The sequence below is a fragment of the Emydura macquarii genome, unplaced genomic scaffold (assembly GCF_026122565.2).
Source record: "Emydura macquarii macquarii isolate MOO-44397 ecotype Brisbane River unplaced genomic scaffold, CSIRO-AGI_Emac_v2 contig_306, whole genome shotgun sequence".
NCBI classification, from domain to species: Eukaryota; Metazoa; Chordata; order Testudines; family Chelidae; genus Emydura; species Emydura macquarii.
The window spans coordinates 14,410,026-14,429,770 of record NW_027130443.1 but is presented as its reverse complement, the minus strand read 5'-3'; the positions used below and the strand labels follow the sequence as shown (position 1 = coordinate 14,429,770).

At 64.8% G+C, this 19,745-nt stretch overlaps 1 protein-coding gene across 3 annotated transcripts in view; it reads right to left on the bottom strand.

Annotated features, from left to right (window-relative positions):
• Positions 1-5,113: 5,113 nt before the first annotated feature.
• PDE4C (phosphodiesterase 4C) overlaps positions 5,114-19,745 on the bottom strand; it is a 79,268-nt gene continuing 64,636 nt past the window's right edge. For all 3 annotated transcript variants that reach the window (XM_067560954.1, XM_067560971.1, XM_067560963.1), the window contains 9 exons: positions 15,958-16,051; positions 13,203-13,381; positions 12,952-13,050; positions 12,195-12,359; positions 11,507-11,606; positions 10,869-11,023; positions 10,018-10,140; positions 9,302-9,484; positions 5,114-8,670 (listed from right to left, as the gene is read on the bottom strand). In XM_067560954.1, coding sequence (XP_067417055.1) covers positions 8,110-8,670; positions 9,302-9,484; positions 10,018-10,140; positions 10,869-11,023; positions 11,507-11,606; positions 12,195-12,359; positions 12,952-13,050; positions 13,203-13,381; positions 15,958-16,051 — 1,659 coding nt within the window. In that variant the 3' untranslated portion in view covers positions 5,114-8,109. The remainder of the gene's footprint in view (positions 8,671-9,301; positions 9,485-10,017; positions 10,141-10,868; positions 11,024-11,506; positions 11,607-12,194; positions 12,360-12,951; positions 13,051-13,202; positions 13,382-15,957; positions 16,052-19,745) is intronic.

Below are 19,745 nucleotides of genomic sequence, written 5' to 3'. Positions count from 1 at the left end.
GGCGCTCGCTGAGGGGCACGGCTCCCTGCAGAGGGTGAGGGGCCGCGACCCGGCGTCTAGCTCCGTGGGCCTCGCTGGGCAGAGCGCACTCTGTGAAGCAGGGGGGCTGGAGCCCAGAGGCTCAGGCTGGGAGGCGGTGAGGCACGTGGCCTGCCCTGGGGGGCGAGTGGGACCCGTCCGGGGTCTGGCGCATCAGTGGGGTCCCTCCGAGGGACTGTGACAAGCCAGGGGGTGGCACAGCTCCTGCGGCTCCATGAGAGAGCCCAGGCTGCGGCACGTGCGCGTAGGGGCAGGCAGGGAGCGCGTGGGATGGAAACAGGTCCCTGCCCCAGTGAGGGGCTGGGCGGCGCCACAGGCAGGTGACACCAGGGGATGGGACCTGTCTTTGCTACTTCACAGACCCCAGGGCAGAGGAGAGGGACCTTGGCCCTGGTTTGTCCCCCCCCCCCGTGCCTTGGGCAGAGGCAGGCGGGGCCGGGGGCACCGTGACTGGCCTACTGGGCATGGCGGGGCCGAGCCCCACCGCCCGCTGTGGGGCATCGAAGGGACCGTCTGCCCAGCGCTGCAGGCGCGTGTGGCTAACCCGGCTGGCCGCTGGGTGGCGCCATTGAAGCGGTTTTGGGCGCAGCAGAGCTGGCGGGGCAGGTGCGGGGCCGGAGCTGCTCCGGGAGCATCGCCTCGCTCGAGCCGCGCGTGGCTCTTTCATTCCCGGCGCCCGTCTCCAGCCTGCAGGGCGGGGGCTTCCCCTGGGCTCCTGCTCCATTGGCTGCCCTCCCTGCACTGGCCCGCGCAGAGGTGCAGGAGCCGGCCCGGGGCTCAGCCGGGGGCTCTCTCCAGGGCTCTGCCCCGCACCCTGCAGAGGGCACGGGCGAGCCGCGGGTGCCGTTCCTGGGCTGCCGGGGGCACACCCAGCTCGCAGAGTGCCTGCGTCCTTTCACCCCCACTGACCGGCCCACCACGGCCGCCCCAGGGAGGTGGGGGCGAGCCCTGCCCCAGGGCTGCACCCGGCTCCGGTGCCACGCCCAGCCCAGTCCGTGGGCGGCTACGGAGAGCCCGCGCTGGCTGGGGGAGGGCGGCCGGCTGGCAGGGGGAGCTGCCTGCTGCAGCGGCTGGACCTGTGCAGCGTTACCCGGAGCCGTGCGCGGCTCTGCCTTTTCTCAGCCAGACGCCCTTGGGGAATGCAGCGTGCTTCCTGGCCCGGGACTGTTTCCCCGTCAGTCTGCTCAGCCCCCTTCCAGGTCACCGCAGGCCGGGGAGACTCAGAGCAGCCCCCCCCCCATGGCAGGGATGATGCACTCCAGAGGCCTCTTAAAATACACTTTGCAGGCGTGCTCCGGAACCCAGCCCTGCAGCACAGCCCATGCTGCTCACTCCCGGCCAAGCCCTGGCGTTCAGAGGCTGCCGGCTCCTTTCCTCTCCCCGCCCGGCCCATGGGCTCAGCCTGGCCAGGGAGCAGCCTGGCGCTCTCACTCACAGGCCCCCCCCAATGAGATGAGACTGCTAAGCCAGTGCTTGTCCTTCTCCCAGGCAGTGGGCTGGCTGGCCGTGTCACCCTGGGGGAAGCCAGACGTACTGGAGGCCCCCCTGCACCCTGGGCTAGGCCGCAGCGTCGGCTGCAGTAACCTCTTTCTGGTGCAGAGATTAGTTTTAGGAGATGAGTTTGGATCCGGTTGCGTCTTTCGTCAAGTCCCCAAGGAGGGTGTGGGGCGAGCCCAGCTCTGCACCCTGCTTACAGGACATGGGGCCTCGCCCTGAGCTGTGTCGTTACAGCAAAATCCTCCAGGGACAGCTCCGCTCTCTGGGGCAGATGACTGCTGTGGGAAAAACTCATCATCCAACCCCAGATGCCACCCCATCACCCTCCGTCAGACCCCACCCTGAGCCAGAGCGCCGAGGTGGTGCTGTGCGGGGTAACCTGCTAGAACCATCTGAGCGGCACCAGGCAGGTGTGGAGCACAGCCAGCCATGCTGGGTTCCCCCCCCCGGGCTTTGTTTTATTGGTGCTGCATCCACCCCCCCTGTTCGCATCTTGTCACCAGCTCAGCTTCTGAACTCCCTCGGGCAAGGCCTCACCGTCATCTGCGTGATGGTGCAGCGCCCGGCGCGGTGGGGTGCGGCTCGGCCCGGGTCCGGGTGGCGCCCAGCACAGCTCGGCCCAGCCCAGGTCTGTACAGCATCTGGTACAGTGGTGCGGTTCACACCGCACTCAGCACCGGGGGGCCTGGACTGGGGCTGTTTGCACAGCCCCCAGGGGACTGGATTGGGGCCACCAAGTGCCATTGCCATACGTGTGATAAGAAAACAGGACGACGTGCTTGTGAATTTTGTCTGGAGAGACTCTCTCTACCCAGCTCCTGGTGACGTCTGGTCTCCTCCATGCAGATCCAGGAGGCCCAGACCTTGAATTCTGCATTTGGTTCTGGGCTCCTCTGCCCCACGGCGGCAGGGAAGTCAGGATGGTGACGTGGCGAGCGGCAGGTTTTGAAAAGGGATGAAGTCTGCTAAGGAAGTAGAACTTGTCCAGCTTTTAACAAAGAGGGTTGGGGGGGGGGACAAGCTGCGTGGGGCAGGGGCTGGCACTGAGTGTGGGTGGACAATAACATGTGGCCCCGGGCCGGTGCCATTCATGCTGCAGCGTTATAAATACTCAGTAACAGCTGGCGGTGAGGAACATGCCCAGGCATCCTGCGGTTTACAGTGTGACAAGGGAGCGGAGGCCCATGGACGGGACTAAAGCAACGAGATGGAAACTTACGCCGAGATCAGGGAAAGGCCCCGCTGGAGAAGGTCACCGTGCGACTGCCGTAGCCAGGCTGGCTCAGCCGAGTGCCCGTAGCCTTGGGGTGGAGCAGGCTGCCCAGCTGCAGCATGGGTCTCATCTCCGGCTGGGGGAAGCAGCTTGCTCACTCTTTCTCTTGCTGGGCCGGCAGGGGAGGTGTCGCCCAGGCTGTGCTGCATCTGGAACACCAGCAGCGGGGGGAGTTTGGCTGGAATTGGAAGAATACAATAGACGAGCACTGAGGCAAGAGCCCTGCGTAAACCTGTGTCTAGGGATAAATCACGAAACCAGAGCCAGGCAGGAGACAGGCGAGGCTGCAGGAGGGATTGTGTTGCGCAGGGGCCGGGGTTAAATATTTATTTTATCTGGGCCGGAACCATCCGTGATGAATTCCCATTGACTGGGAAAACTCAGCGTGGATCAAAGGGACCGAGCTTGTTCTGCAAAGCAGAGTCGTCCGTCTGCCGAGAGCGAGGGGAGGGGACAGCATGAATCACCATGGCCGTGTGCATGGACGCCAGCCGCTGCCATCGGCCGTGGCTCTGCCCTTCCACACAGCAAGTTCAGCACACGAGGCTTGCCTCCTGCAGACGTAGCCAGAGCCCTCGGGCCTGCTGGTGGGCACCGCACCCCACCCCCCACGCCCTCGTCTGTAGCTCAAGCATCAGCTCTGACAGCAGGGAGTGCTGTGTTTAGACCGGAGCTGAGCAGGCTCTGGCTACGCCCGTGCAGCAGCCAGAATGAGGGGCCCCAGCTCAGGGCAGGGCTCTGGCTGCTTGGGCAGGCTGGGTTGTACGCAGTAAGACTAGCCTGGCTCCCTGTGGCCCGTTGGAGGCTGGCGGCGTTTCGCCCTGCAGGGAGCAGGAAGGGATTCCCGGACATCGCTGGGTCTGTTCCACTGCCCGGAGCAGACAGGCTGGGCTGAGCCCTGCAGCAGGGAGGGGGCGGAGGGTGTGAACCCAGCCTGATCTGGAGTCCTGACAAGGGCAGATGGGACCAAGGGTCAGAGCAGGGTCAACCCTGAGGCTAGGAGGGGTGCAGGCGTTTCACAGTCAGGTTCCAGGCCAGGGTCGATGCCAGCTCAGCATTACTCACAGCAGCTACAGGAGAGCTACACTGGGCTGGGTGGACACCTCACCTCGGGTTTATATAGGGCAGGCAGCCAATCAGGAACCAGGAGGCTGCTGCCTGTCAAGCTCTTTGAGGCGGGACTTCCCATGGCCTGTGGCCACAGTGGGTCGGGCAGTGGAGTGCGAGCTGGCTGCTGCCTGGGTCCGAGACCCACGGGCTCTGGCCATGGAGGGCAATAGGACAGGGTGGAAAATCAAAGGTCCCAAGGGTGAGCTGGCCATGCAGCAGTTCCCCGAGACAGGCTCCCTGCCCGCTGGGGCTGCTATTTAACCCCTGATGCCTTGTCTCGGGATGCTGGGGGCTTATTCTAAGGCACAAAACCCAGACGTGTGAGAGCAGGCGGCCACGGGGTGGCCCAGAACCGGGGCCTAGGTCCCAGCTGCAGGGTGACGCCCCGCCTGGCATCAGTAGGATCTGCAGGGAGCATGCTGACTCGTGGCTCCCGGCCCTAGCAAGCGATGGCCTAGAGAAGGGAGATTCATTCCCGTCCCACTGCGCTGTCACCACCTCCTCCCCCCAGGCTTGTGCTCTGGACCCATCTGTCCACACGTCCGTCCCCCCCCCCCCAAAAAAAAAAAAAAAAAAAACGCCCTGCGAGCGCTAGACGGGACATCCACTCGGCCCCTGAACGGCCCAGCCTGGCTGGCGTGTAAGCCGGGTGGCAACACCATGACGGGTGATGCAGAGCAGGCTGTGGATACGGGATCCCCTGCCCGCCCGGCTGCTGGCTTTCATCAGTGCCTGCCCTGCTTGAAACCGCTCCCAGCTGATCTCCTGGGCCTGGGCCTGGCAGAGCCAGCCAGCACAGGGCGCACGCTGCAACGCACGTGGGATGTGCAATTCCGGAGCAGCCCTCTGCCCTGTCACTGGCCATGAGGGCCCATCTCTCGGTGCCGGCACGAGACTGGGCAGATGGGGCTCGGCGGGCAGGCGCTTTGGAGCAAAGCTCAGGCAGGTTTTGGCACATGCCGGGGGAGAGGGTGCAGGCTCCTGGGAACGGGGCTTCCTTGCACAATGGGAAGCGGCCCCAGCCTGTTGCCCACTGATGTTTCGCAGCGGGAGGCAGGGTCCCAGCAAGCTCATTGGGGGGGAGGGAGGGCTGGTGAGGGCTGAGCATTAACATTGCACTGCTTGAGTCCTGCCACCCCCCCTCAGCTGTAACTCCCCCCACACCCCCGCATCTGGCTATTTTTGCCCGGCCGCGGCCGTGAGCTCTGGGTGGTCAGCGCCAAGCCCATGGGGCGCTGGGCACTGACTGATGCCACCACAGCAAGGACCGTGATGCCCCCACCTACCCAGGCTGGGCTGGAGCAGCCGCGAGGGCCGCGGGGCAGGGGGGAGCTGGGCAGGCTGCAAACTGGCGAGGGAAGCGGGTGGAGCCAGGAGAGTTCTGCCGTCTCGGGGGGTGACACGAATGGCACCAGAGCTGGCAAGGGCTCTGCCAGGGGAGGAGGGAGAGCGGCATGTGCCCTCCTCTTCCTCGTCAATGGGCTGGGTCCCGCTGCTGCTTCTCAGCGCTGAAGATAAAACGACTTACGCTGGAGCCAGCGTGACTAACGCCTGCCTGCGTCGCCGGGCACCAGGGCCCTGGGGAGGGGCGCAGGTGGCACGCGGACCAATCTGCCGCTACCATGCAAAGGCTGGGGCGCCGGGCATGGCACTGGGGTGCTGGAATTCACTCAGCAGCTGCTGGGTCCTGCCCAGCGCCACTGCAGGAGAACGGGGGGCTCAGCAGTGCTCTCTGCAAGGAGCAAACATCTCGTTCCCATAAGCTTCAGACAGACCCCACCTCCCCGCCAGCCATGGCTCGGCCCCTGAAAGCCTCACAGGCTGCAGTGACCCTCTGAGCTGCTGCCCTTTCGTACGCTCTGAGCGCTGCAGGGTCAGCCATGGGGTGTCCCTCCCCGAACACCCAGCATCCCCCGCACCCATGGTAGGATGGCAGCGCAGCTCTCCCAGGAGCCCACAATTCCACTTCAGTTCGAATCGTGGGACTTTATATCATGATAAAAACACACGTTTACATGGATCACGTTGGAAAAAGAAAAGAAAGGAACAGGGTTAATCCCCAAAGGGGGGAAAAAGAGTCTCTTTCCGAGCTCAGACACGGCTAACGAGTAACGAGGTGGGCGGCGCTCAGCGGGGGCCGCCAAAGTGCAAGGTATAAATGCAGCATATTGGGTGCTGATCACAGTAAAACCAGTGTCTGAGAAAGAACACGGAGTGACGTGACGTGGGCTTAAAAAGTGAGCTACAAAAGACTTTAAAAAGTGAACGTGCCCCAAAATAAATTAAACACACCACCCAGTGCACAGTGATCTCCCCAGCACCCACAGCCAGGGGCCACTGCCCCCAGGATTCCCAGCCTGTTCCTCCAGCACCCACTGCCAGGCCGCGGCTGCTTTGTGATGGGGAACGCTGACAGCGCTGGTTTAGCTACCTCCCCGTTCGGCTCGCAGTTTGCAGTGTCCGCCTGCCTGGAAAGGGAAGCCTGACCTCAGGGAAGCAGGGGGCTTGTCAGTGCGTGGCCCCTGCAGCGACCGTCCCCCGCTGAGGGGGGCCGCCCGTTCGTTTAGTTGCCTACATTAGAGGAAAAGGAGAATCCCACGTGCTCCAGGTCCTGTGTGTCTGGATGAGACTCACCAGCACAGAACGGGCAGCCCTGGACGCTTGTCAGTGGCTGCGCCTGTAAATGCAGAGCATCGACTCAGCAGGGAAGAGACCCGCTGCCGCCCGGGGCCTTGGATAAAGAATTCCCATTGCCAGCAGTGCCCCTGGGACCCGCACCCCGGATGCTGGGAGAGGCGGGGAAGGCGCTACGCACGGCTAGAGCGGCACAGCTCCCGGTCTGGCCACAGTGAGCCTGGGTAAAGGTGCGGAGACCCAGACAGCCGAGTCCTCGTCCCCCGTGGGAACGGCTGCGCCCCGACCTTTATCCTGGGATCGCTGGGCCCACCTCGGGCGGCAGGAGCTGTGTGGGCAGAATCCAAACCCTCACCAGGGGAGCCTGGGGGCTGGGATCCGCCCTGTCTCTCGTCTCTGTAGCTCACAGGGCCCCGGACGCCAGCAGGTCGGCTGGGTACCAAGGAACTGCGCCAGGTCACGGCGGCTGAGCGCCTGCCCCCCAGCTCCCAGGGAGACGATGTGAGGAAATCCCAGCTGCGGCCTGCAAGCAGCCAGCGCTCCAGCCCCTGCAGCCGCGGGATGCAGTGCTAGGAAGCGAAGTGTGGGGGTGGGGGCAAAGCCTCCCCTCTCGGAGGGGGGTCCCCACCCCCAATCCCCTTCCACAGGAGGAACTGGCTGGGAGGTACCTGGAGAGTGAACTGGCTGCTCTCGGGGTCTAACCAGCCTCCTGCCCTAGGAGGCAGGGCTCAGGCCGCCTGGTGGGAGCGCTGGGCCAGGCCAGGGCTGAGCTGAGGGTCCTGGGCAGCTGAGGGGGAGGGGGAGAGGAGCAGGGTGACGGGGAACCAGGCCAGCAAGGCAGGGATGCCGCCAGGGGCTTGTGGCACAAAGGCCTGGCCTCCCAGGGAGGAGAGTCGGTGCATCCCAGCGCCAGGCAGGGGGAGATGGGAAGGGGCCAGGCTCCACAGGCGCCACGCTCCCCACTCGGGAGCCAAAGGGCTGCTGCCTGGAGGGGACACGGTGCGTAGCTGTGAGCAGTGGGGATGCTCAGGGGTCTGTGTGGCCCGTCTGCCCGTCCCGGTGTGGGGAGGGCCCTGCTGTGGGGCGCGGGGGACGGTTAGACCAAGGAGAGAGAGGTCACAGACACACAGGACAGCGCAGCGGCCGCCAGCCCTTGGCAGCGGCCCATCCGAGCCCAGTGGCCACGCGCGGTCCCGCCCAGGGCGGCTGCCCCGGTGCAGCTCTGCGGAGCCATGTCCACGCTGCCTGCGCAGCATCCACAAGGAGGTGCCGGGGATGTCTGGTCGCCCCAGCTCCACTCAAGGGACCCGGCTTGACGATTCCAGCCTGGGCCCGCTGCTGCCTGCTCCCCCGGCAGGGTCCCGATCTCTGAGTCCCCAGCGGGGGCTGCAGGGGGTGGGGGCGCCCAGAGCTCACGTGCTCCGAGCCAGGCCACTGGGCAGGGAGCCAGGAGGGTGGAAGTCGCCATGCCCTTGCTCTCTTTATTAACGGCCCTGCGGTTCCCGGTCTCTGTGTGGCTCCCAGACCCGAGCAACGGAAGCGCTGGGCCCAGGCCGCTACGTCCCCAGCGGCAGAAACGTGAGGTTCCCCTCCGTGTCCAGGCCCAGCTCCCTGTCCTCCAGCTCCGGCTGCCCCGGGGAGGTGCTGACCGCAGGCTGAGCGCGCGCGCTCTCCAGCGCCCTTCTGTTGTCAAAGTGCAAGGCCTCCTTCTGCTTGACCAGCACGTTCCTGAGGGGGCCGCCGTGCGTGGGGGGCGGAGAGTCCCTGCCAGCGGAGCTGGGGGACGGGTGCTCAGCGTCTGCGGACTCCGAGTCGTCCGTGGCCAGCGTCTTGGAGTCGCTGCCGCTGTTGTCCTCCTCCAGCGGGCTCTCAGCCTCCTCCGGCTCCGTGTCCGACTCTGCCTCCTCCTCCAGGGTCAGCTCGAACTGGAACTTCTCCCCCCCGCTGCCCTTCTCGGGGGCCTGCTCCTCGGCTGGCAGCGGGGGGCTGTGCGGAATCATGCTCTGGTACCACTCCCGGTTGTCCTCCAGCGTGTCCAGCATCTCCTGGGCGTCAGGGTGCACCAGGTCGGCCCACGTCTCCCACAGCGGGTGAGCGATGTAGTCGATGAAGCCCACCTGCGAGAAAAGCAGAGCTGGGGGTTATGGGGCAGGCCGGGCACATCTCCAAGGGGGCAGCGTCCCTGCCCCAGGGACTCCTGCCGTCAGGGCCAGCGTCTCCATTAGCTCCTCGCAGCGAGCTGCCCGAGGGACAGGGCTCCGCTGCCGCCCGGGGGCTGCTAACCCCTGAGTGTCTCCACAGGCCCCGGAGGGGTGCCAGCTCCTCCCTGCTTTCACCCGCTATCGCCACCCGAGAGACGCGGCCAGGCAGCCTCTGCCCACCACGGGAGCGAGTGCGCTGGGTGGACGGGGCCTCGGCAGGGTCCTGCCCTTTGCTGCTGGTGCAGCGGGCACAGCTGTGGGGTGGCAGCACAGGGGCTGGCCCACGAGCCCTCCGATCGGTGACCGTTCCCCGGCTGCGGTGGCTGCAGGGTTCCCCAGATCAGACTCCTCCCTGGGGCACATCCCTCCCTCGCCCAGGGCTCCACAGTGCCTCGCTGGCCCCTCCACCCGGTGCTAGGTTCCAGCGCGCCTGTCTCCTGCAGGCCCTTGGGGCAGGACGAGTCCTGGCCAGTGCTGAGCCCTGATCAGAGGGGCGGCCCCGCGAGCACAGCCCCGGCCCCAGCCCCGGCCCCGGCCCCGGACACACCTGCGACTTCTCCACGGAGGCGCTGAGCTTGTCGCACATGGGGCTGATCTCCATGCCCTTCTCCCGCTCCCGGTCCCCCTGGTGGAAGAACTCCACCATGATGCGGTCGATCCACTGGCGGTAGAGCTCCAGGGGCTTGGTGGGATTGCTGAGGTCGGCGCAGTGCACCATGTTCTGCAGGACCTGCGGGCAGGGACAGCCACAGCTTTGCAACCAGCCCTTCCACCTCGCCACCGCCTGACTGGCCCGGGCCTGTCACGAGGGGCAGCGCCGGGCTGGGACTGCTCCGATACCCGCATCAAGCGTCTGCCCGGGTGCCCGAGGCTCAAGGGGCAGGGCGCTGGCGCTGGGCATTAATTCGGTAACCCCCTGCAAAGACAGCACCTGAGCGGCCCAGCCTGGAGCCAGGCTCTGGACGTCCTGCATTGCTCTGCTGAAGTGAGGAGCGAGCACAGGACTGGGGCCAGGACTTGGTGGGGGTTGGTCTCTGGTTCAGAAGGGCACGTGCGGCAGCAGCGAGGAAAGTCTCAGCACAGGAGTGTCACTGCAGCCTCCCCATCAGGGTCCTACGCAGCCCGGAGACCGAAGCGCCAGGTGCAAACCTACGGGAGACAACCTGGCAGAGGCCTGGAGCAACACGCAGGAAGGGCTGGGTACGGCCGGACCCGCTGCCAGGTGATGCTGGGCTGCCCCGTCCCAGAGCCCCTCCCCCTCACCTGGATTCGGTCCGAGTAGTTATCGAGCAGCAGGACTCCCAAGCTGGTCACCTTCTTGGTCTCCACCATCGTCTTCAGGTCTGCCAGCAAGTTCATGTGTTTGGACATGTCTGTCGCCAGCACCTGCGTGGAGGGAAGGGCTCGCAGCTTAGCTTGCGTCCAGCCGAGCACCCAGCACCACAGTCAGCAAAGCCGGCAGCCTGCACCCACTGTGCCCAGCCCCCTGCACCCCCTCCTGGAACACAACGCCGGCCTCTTCCGCCTCCGGGGCTAGTCCGATGGCTGAGCCTGGAGCGGGAGGTGGGGGTGGCTAGAGGGGACCCCACAGGCTGTGCCTCCCCCACTCTGTCCCAGCAAGAGAGGGACGTCAAAGCCCAGGATGGAGACAGATCAGCCGGCAGAGCTCTGAGTCCCTGTTCGCTGGGATGTGACAGGGGCCAGATCTCCCGGGCCTCTGGAAATCTCAGCCCGATTCTTAGGAAAGCCCCTGTGAAAAGGCTGATCATTCTGCCCCGGACTCTGCCGAGCCCTGCTGCGAGTGGGCAGCGGGCGTGTGCGTGTGCATGCACGTGTGACAGCAGCATCTGACACCAGCTGCGCTGGGCCCTGACTAACAGTGACACACCGGGCGTGTAACGGGGGAGACCGGAGTCCTGTCAGTCAAAGGGAGCCTCATCCTGCCGGGCTATAATTCCCTCCAGGTGTTTGGGGGCTGCCCCGCCCTGGTGTTAGCGATTGCTGCCTGGGGGGCGTTTGCAGGGAGCAGCTCGGCCCGACGCCCACGCAGCTCGGGTCCGACCCGGAGCCTCCCGCGGGCTCAGCCAGCAGGTGAGGCAGAGCCGGCCCCTCACCATGTCGATGGCCATCTTGCGGAGCGACTGCCGCTGCTTCTTGCTGAGGTGCTGGAAGATGTCGCAGTTCTCCTCCTGCAGCAGCTTGAAGCCCACGGCCAAGTGGTGATTCTCCAGGACGGAGGCGTCATTGTACATCAGAGCCAGCTCCGAGTCTGGGGAGACAGGGGGTGTTAGCGCGAGAGGCGGGCGCAGGCTCCGGCCGCCTCCTGCAGGCGCCTCTCGGTGCAAGCCCTGCAGCCGAGGGGCCAGCGCTGGAAAACCGCTGCCACCCGCTGCCTTGAACACCACAGGAGCCAGGTCTCGGGGCAGCTCGTGTGAACAGCTCTCTGACACCTGGAGCCACGTCGGGGGCACTGCCCGCCTGGGCAATGGGTTGGCACGTCTGCACCGCACGCAGGCTGCCAGCGCCCACCGCCACACCCAGGGGTTGTGGGCTCCTGGAGCCGGGCCGCATGGCACAGGGGCCCCGCACCGCGTCTCTGCTCTGGGGTGCGGGTCCCGGAGTCGCTCACAGGAGGTGGCAGTGGGATTAACCCAGTGACCTGCAGGGCCCTGCGGCAGCCCCTGGGCACCCAGCCGTCTGACAGGTGCCTGGGGAAGGGCTGTCCCGCAGGGTGACGGGGGCGTGCACTCACTGGTGTTGATCAGGAACTGGTTCGACACGCCTGGGTGGTCAACGTCATGGATGGCGCTGGCAAAGATGGCGGCCATGACCTCCAGGTCCGTGAACACAGCCTGGAAGCAGGAGAGAAGGGGGCCGGGTGAAGGGAAGGGAGCCGTCCCCGCTTCCAGCAGAGAGCAAGCCTCTCTGGAGGACGACGGACACGAGGGGGTAGCGCTGAGGCCGGTGCCACACACACCGCATGTGTGAGCCAGAGGGGCAGATGTCACCCAGCCCGCTGGGAGCAACCCTCTCGGATTTGGTTAATTGCGGCTGGAGGTGCCTGCGTGTCCGGGGCAGCAGGCTGGGGTGAGGGAAAGCCCCGGGGTATTCCCCACACACTAAACCCCTCAGAGTCCAGCACGGGACTGCGGGGAGACCAGTGTAACTCCTTCCCCTCTGCCATGTGCCCCACCCAGCCTGCGAGCGCTGCCTGCCGGACCGCCCAACACCATGGAACGGGGCAGCCAAGGTGCCTCTTTATCTTGGGACGGACAAACCCGCCTGGAGGACGGGGGGACGGGTGGCTTGTGACATGGTGCAGACCTAGCCCCAGGCTGCACAGAGACGGACACGGCGGCACGGTCTTTGCGGCCGATGTGCCGTTTTGCTTCCCCTCCACCGGCCAGCCAGTCTGGCGCCAGCCCCTCCCCTTCCCTCACCTCCAGCGCCGCCGTGGACAGCAGCACGTGCGTGGACTGGACCACGTCTGCAGCGTGGATGTTGTTGTGATAGGCCACGTCGGCGCGGTAATGGTCCTCCAGGGTCATCATGTAGGTGATGAAGGTGTCGGCCGGGATGCGGAAGGTCTTCAGCAGGTCCCGTTCCTGCGGGGCGGGGGGGACAGGACTGGCTCAGTGCAGGGCTCTGGGGTGCTAACCTCCCCGCTACCCCACGCAGCTTCAGTACGAGCCAGCGTGGGTGCTGGCTGCGGGGCAGGGGTCGGAGCCCAGCCCCAGGGAGAGGCCAGGTACTCTGCACGAGCTCACCCAGCTGCTTCTGTGAATCCTCCCCTCCCTTCCACACAGGCCTCCCTCTGGCCCTGCCGCAGTCCCGGCTCTGCTGAGCCCCGGCGGGGATCTGGGGTGGGGCAGGTTAGCGGGATCGGGGTGAGGGGGACACCCCATCCCCTTGCCCACCAGCCAGACGAAGGGCTTTTATTTCAGGGCTCCGGGGAGCTGCCCCTGGCCTGCGGCTACCCGGGCACCTCTCCAGATGCAGGTGTCCGGTAGGGCCCTGCTGACGAGGACACACTGGGGAGAGGTGAGGCCCAGGCTAGAGCGAGGGGCTCTGCGCTGCCCCCACCCTTCACCCATGCTGCCCCCGCCCCCAGCACTGTGCTCGCCCAGCTCCACGCTGCTCGTGCCCTGCCCCCGGCCCCGTGCTGCCCCCCCCGGCGCCGCCCTGGGGCTCGCTCACCTGGAAGATGCTGTACATGACGACGGTGAGGGGGCGGTTGCCAGAATACTCTGCGATTTTAAACATGTCAAGACCCCACTTGTTTGTATCTTCTAGTTCCTGGGAGAGATGCAAGGCAGCGAGTCACAGGGGTGTGGCCGGCTCACGCAGGCGCGGCGGGGCCGGGAGGGTTGCAGCCAGGTGGACACGAGGCCGAGAGGGACATGGGCCATGGGGTGACCCATTCCCCCCTCGCTCAGGGCCCTGCTCACCTTTGCCAGGAGCCCTTCCTGGTCCGTCTTGACCCCAAAGCGAGGGATGCTGGAGCTGCTGAAGCTGGAGCTGTGCATCAGCTTCTTCACGCCGCTGATCTGCGCCATGGGGCGATTGTTCTTCTCCGTGTCCTTCTCCTTGGGAGTGGGGGAGGGAATTTCCACCTCATGCTGCTTGTCTGGGGGAGAGAAAATGCAGAGGATGGTCGGAGAGTCCGGCACGTCCCCACCCCGCCCGGTCCCTCCCTCTGGGAGCTGGGGACACTCCCGGGGTCTGGACCTCGTGACTGTTCCGGCACCTGCGCCCTGTCCTGCCTCCTTGAGCCGCTGGGGAACCAGGAGTGGACCACAGCACCCCTGGAGCCAGCAGGCCCTGGGCGGGTCAGAGCACCCGGGAGCGACCCTCACCTCACAGCCCCTTTGCAGAGAGCCTGGGCGACGTTCCCGAGCAGCATGAAACCTGCAGCTTTCCCGCCAGGGTTCACGGGATCGGGTCAGTCATTGCCAAGCCGGGCGAGAGCCCCCGACCCTGCGCCCCGGCAGCGGGTGATGGCCACGAAGATACAGAGGGGATTTAAAAACTAACAGCCACCCCCTCCACAGAACGGTGCGTTACCCACCGGGTAACGTCAAAGGAGCCCGTCAAAGCCCCGCCCGGCGGCCCCAGCGCCCTGGCCCAGCACCGGAGAGCGTCGGGCTGAGTTTCCCGGCCTGCTGCAGCGCTCGCGGCGCTCAGTTTCCTACCGAGTTAAAAGGCTGGAAAAACCCAGGTGTATTTTCCAGCGAGCCCCATGGGTTCGCCTGGCTCAGGACTGACCCTCCCTTAGACACAGAACTGACGTACGCGGAGTCTAATAATATTATCGCTGCCATGGCAACGGAGGACAATGTGTTGAGGAATGTTGGCGCTTCCCAGTCAAACCGATGTTTCAAAGACCAAACCCCCGGTGCACGTGCGCGGCTCATTGTGACACAGTCACCACTTGGCAGCACTGGGAGCTGATGCAAAGGCGGGTTCCTAAACGCGAGACGTTGCGTTTCCAGACGACTCTCTCCATTGCCGGGGAAGTCTCCCTAGCACCCGCTCTGTCTGAAGTCCGACATGAAGCCGGGGTGAAGGAATGCAACTGGGAGATCTGGGTTCTGCTCATAGACCCTGGCCTGCTCTGTGCCTCCGTTTCCCCACCGGACGCAGAGGTGGGGTTGGGAGGCTGCGTTCATTCTGACTGGTAACGTGCCCTGCCCTGCCATGCTGGAGGGGGGGGGGGTGCAGGGTTTTATCACCCTTGTTTTTAACAGGCACAGTCTCCGGGTGCCTCTCCTGCTCCTGCCTCTCTGGCTACTCCAGCCAGGTAGGCACCGAATGCTCCCTTTGTTAGAGCCCCATGCATTGCAGCAACGGGGCCCGAGACTTTGCCGGGCAGTCCTGAGGCATTTGCATTCCTCAGACAGGCAGCTGCTGAAATGGGAAAGGGGGGGAAGAGGGGAGAAAAATGTGTGGAAAAGGAAAGCCAAGCCCAGCTGTGTGCGGGTCAGGGCTGATCCCGAGAGGTGGCCAGTGCAGTGCTGGCTCGCCGGGCTGCCCCGAGTCCTCAGCTGGGAGCACGCAGAGCTGAGCTGTGCAGGAGAAGCACAAAGGAGCCAGCTGTCAGCGGCACAGTGCATGCTGCAGTTCGAGCGCCAGGCACCCTGGGACCAGCCTCCTGCCCTCACCCTGGCAGCTGGAATCCCACCGGAGTGAGGAATGCAGGACACGGGCTCTGGCTGAGCCCACCAACGGGGACTCAGGGTTAAGGCTCACGCTGTGCCGAGGCGAGGCGGTTCTGCAGGGAGAGGAAGAGGCGGCAGAGAAAGCATCATGCCTCCAGGTGGGATGGATCAGAATGACGAAGGGACAGCTGCAGTGCTCTGTGCTGGGCAGAGGCAGGAGGCACTTGGTCTGCCTCTGCTGGAGTCCCAAGGCCTCTGCCTGGCCCTGTCAGGCCGGTCCGTATTTCTGATGTGGTTTCACTGGTCCGGCAGGGTCTGTGACTAGCCCCATGTCTACACTTGGGACGGCAGCTCTTGGCGAGTGTGGCACGCCCGATCTCTTTAGTGGTGTGTCACACAACTGCCTTGCTGGGAATTGCTGCCATGGCGGTCTTCACCTGGCCCCCCTACAACAATCCGTGTCCCTGGGCATTACTGCCACACCCACCGGCTCTCCCAGCCCGCCTCAGGGCCTGTGTGTGCTGAGGGCTTTGCAAACACACAGGGCGAATGCCGGCCCTGCCCCAAAGGGCTCACACTGACGTGAATCAGAAACAAAACGCGACAGGCAGGCACCATGAACGGCAGCTGGCAGGGAGGCTGGGTGAGCGCTGAGGGACGCGGGCGCTGACGCTAGGAACGGGCAAAGTTCAGTGGTTCGGATTCATTCCAAAGGGGCGTGCCCCCCCTCCCTGCCAGGGCAGAGCTCTTTCCCCACACGCACCAATTCACCTCTACGTTTTCTGCCCAGTCTAATTCTGACAGTCACCGACAATGGGGCTTCTGCACATGACAGGGGCTGGTCCCTTTGCTTAGCACAACCAGGGAGACGCTGCGGTAATAGGGGTGGCAGGAGGCTAGTGCAGCATCAGAAACAATCTCTGGGGACTCTGCTCCCACCACCACTACCCTGCCTGCTGACTGGTCCAGACATCCCACTGTCTAAGGGAATGTGCCACTGTGCATGGCCGGGGCCCAGGCAGCATCCCGCAGCTCCGCTACTCACCCAGGAATGTGCTGGAGATGTACTCAGACACCTGGTTGCCAGAGCGGCTGGTTTCGGACAGGTGCGTCAATTCTCGATTCAGCATCCTCTTAAACTGCAAAGACAAGCCAAGGTGCCTGTTAGAAACCCGGCCAGGAGCCCTGACGGAGAAATCACCGCACCCAGCATCCATGGCCCTGCCACGGCTCTGGTGAGGGTGTGGAGTGGAAGGACCAAGCAGGCTCTGGGGCTGGTAACAGTAATTCAGCTCCCAGGGGGTTATAGAATTCGGCCCTGGGAGGTCGCACATGTTGTATTTATACCGTGTTCCTAATGACACGTGTGCACTACCCCAGACCTTATGCTGCAGCACGGCACCAGTATGTGCACACAGGGCTGCAGACTGGGCTGGGGCAGCCTGCACAGATGTGACCAGGGGCTGCACACGAACTTGCGGCACCTGGGCTCATGCGTGGGGAATGGCCCCGCAAGTGCAGCTGAAGCAAACTGCTCTGACGACAAGCTGCTTTCAGACACCTCCCTTCCTGCCAGCGGGCTGGACCCTGGGTTTGCACCATCCTGTCTGACACACGTTGCATGTGGCACCATCAGGACCCGTGTCCTGCAACGCGCTGGCAGCCTGGCCTCTCCAAAGACCCAGTGAGCGGCTGAGAGGCTAACGGACAGACTGGGTGTGGGAGGTGACTCGCAGGCCGGTGCGGGGGAGCCCCCTTCCAGGAAGCTGGCTTTGAAGCCGATCTGCTCAGTGACTGACCCACGGACTGAAGGCGCTTTTATCGCTGCTGCTGTTAGTGGCGGTCCCTACCATGGTAGCGCCCAGAGACTCTGGCTGGGATTGGGCCCGAATTACTCCTTCGTGGTTTGCTGAGTTGTCTTCTAGCCAGGCCGACGAGGAGCCCCGGCTCTGCTCGGCCAGCACAGCTCAGCACAGGTCTCGCCTCCCCAGACGCTTTCCCCTTTGTTCATTTGGACAGGACACGAGCCATACGCAGGAAACGGGCTGCACGGCCAGGCCAGAGGGGCTGCTCAACCCTGCAGACAAGCACTGCCCCTGTGGCGATGGCCCATTGCTCCCAGCAGAACACGGAGCCCCAAGAAAGGGCAGAAGGACTAGGCGAACACTTCCAACCCAGGAGCGGCAGGCAGCTAGCAAACAAGCAGATCTGTCCCTCGGGCATGCCCCCTCGCCCTGGGCTCGAGGCAGGCAGTGGGGCACAGGGAGTGTGGAGCCCCAGGGGTGCTGCAGTGCCGCAGAGGGAGGGAATCGCTCCGAGTGCATGTTCACTTGGGATTATTCTTGATGCCCCAGTCCCACTGCGCAGCACCAAGGGGCGTGAAAGGAGCAGAGAGCGCAGGAGCCACTTCCATGGCCCAGGCTCAGCGGTGCCCGGACGCTGGCTGCGCTCACCGAGAGAATTTCCAGGGGGTGCCGGTTCTGGGGCAGGAGGCAAAACATGACCGGGGCAGCTAAAGCATCAGCAGGGACCAGGGCTGGAGGCAGAACAGGGCTCTGCGTATTGCACCCAGGTGGGAGCCTGTGGCTCTGCACAGCCAGAGGCACCAGGCAGCAGGGCTGCATTTCAGGAATCTCTGGCTGTCAAATGAAGGCCAGAAAAGCTGCCTCCCTTCCATGCTCAGGGGAAACGGGTGCTGTAAAGACTGGGCGCAGGAGAGCTCCTACACGCCGTCCCCGAACAGCTGCCATCGGTGACAGGCTAGACACGGGCTCTTCTCCTGCAGAAGGGTGCCCGTGGATGCAGCCAGGCCCCAGCAAGAGCCGACTGCACCATGCAAAGGAGGAGCTGCATCCTTGGCGTGTGAGCAGCCAGAGGGGGGGACCGTGGCTCCCCCAGCTTCGAGCGGGGAGGGAACTCAGAGCTCGGAGTTCGCACTTCGCCTGCTTACCTGGGTAACGCCCCAGCATGCAGAGGGCCAAGGGCTTGCGTCAGGCATCTCAGCGTCAGGCTCGCTCCAGCCAGGCTGGACCATCCAGCCAGCCAGAGATGTTCCCTGGGAAATGCTGACTCTCCCCTCTTGTGGGGCGGGAAGGGAGGCCAGGGCTCAGGGCGGGAGGGATGGGGGAGGACTAGCCAAAAACAAGATGCCCTAAGAATCTGAGCAGCGGGTCTGGCCGGATGCTCAGGCGTGGGACGCAGCGAGGACCACCTGGGCCCAGAGGCTCGGCCTCCGACTGCATCGCTGGCGGCAGGGGGGTCCCTGGCTCCTGTCCTGTCCTGTGTACACAGGGGCTGGACACTCCAGCAGCTGGGAGCCCCCTCCCCAACACGCTGCAGCCCAATGAGCAGGCTCAGCCGCAGGGGCAGGACCCAGCGCTGCGCTCACTTTGGCTGCCTGAGCCACCACACGCTTAACCCTTCCTGGGCTGCAAGCCAGCCTCCGCCTCAGAGACCAGCCGGGCTCGGGCTGCCACGGCAGCACCAGCCCAGGGCTGCTCTCGCCTCTGTCCTGTCCGAGCCCCTCGTTGCAGGACACAGGGCCAGGTGCAGCGGTGGGTGCAGCGCAGGATGGCAAGATGGGGCCGGACGGCGGCTGGGGCGAGGCGAGGCGAGGCCTTTCATCGGACCCTGGGCTGCGTGCGAGAGAGTTGAGCTTTCGCCAACTGAAGCTGGGTTAGTGAGAGCTCGTCCCTCACCCATCTCGTCTCTAAAGGCCTGGGACTGCCCCGAGGCAGGATACGTCCACACAGCGAGCCTGCCCCACAGCCCGAGCCTAGCCAGCCGAGCACGTGCCCAGGGTCCCCAGCGGGTTTGTTCAACCCACGCTGCGCTGTCTGCACGGCGCCCGTTCCCGCTGCTTCATACCCCTGGGAAGCGTCACGCCGGAGCTCTGCGGTTGTCACTGAGCCTTCCTGGTGCTGTGGGGTTTCTCTCAAGCCCCGGGAAGGGGGGAGCCGCACATGGAGTGGGGCCAAGGGACCTAACTGTGTGACCCAGACCCATTGCACTGGGTGCCCCCCAACAGGCTGCGAATCCCGCGGTACTCCGGGGCTACACCACGCCCTGGGCTGGGTGTGGAGTGGCGGGGAGGGGGGAAGGCATGACCTGGCTCAGGGCTTGCTGACAGCCAAAGAAGGAGGTGGGAAGGTGAGAGCCGGCCTTGCTCTGCAAGGAATGCTGGGCGTGCTCAGCACCGTAGCGCCCGGCTCGCTCTGTTCGGAGCCCCTCGAATGACGGGGCCCCATGCTCCTCCCTGGAGCGGAGCAGGCTGGAAGCAGGCTGGCCTCAGACACACCACGCCCCTGCACTCCAAATCATCACCCAGGGCTGGCCCTGCACCCTGTCACCAGACACACCAGCACAACGTGCTGCAGCTGGGGTGACTGGACAAGCCAGGCAAGCGGCTCGGCCAAGGCTTCCTCCCCTGGAGCAGCAGAGACCAACCAGCTCAAACACCAGCTCACGAGGACAGTGTCAGGGGGTGCCAGGGAAACAGATCCCTGAATCCAGACCTTACTGGATTTTCAGCCATTGGTCCTGTGCTCTGGTGGGCCCTACAAAAACAGAGAAGGATCCGCGGGTGTAAATCAGCATTGCTCCATTGGCTTCCCTGTATTGCTGCTGCGGATCCGGGCCTGCAGGGTGCGTGTGTAATGAGTCTGGTCTCGGTTACGCGCCTGGAGCCTCCGTTTCTGCATGCACGTATGGGGGCTCTCCTCTCACTCCAGGCCTTCGAAGAATTCTAAGGGCCAACCCGAAGTCCTGAGCCACTTGACAATTCAAGCTACTTCGAACAAGACCCCTGCGGAAAAGGAGCCGAGGCGCAGATCT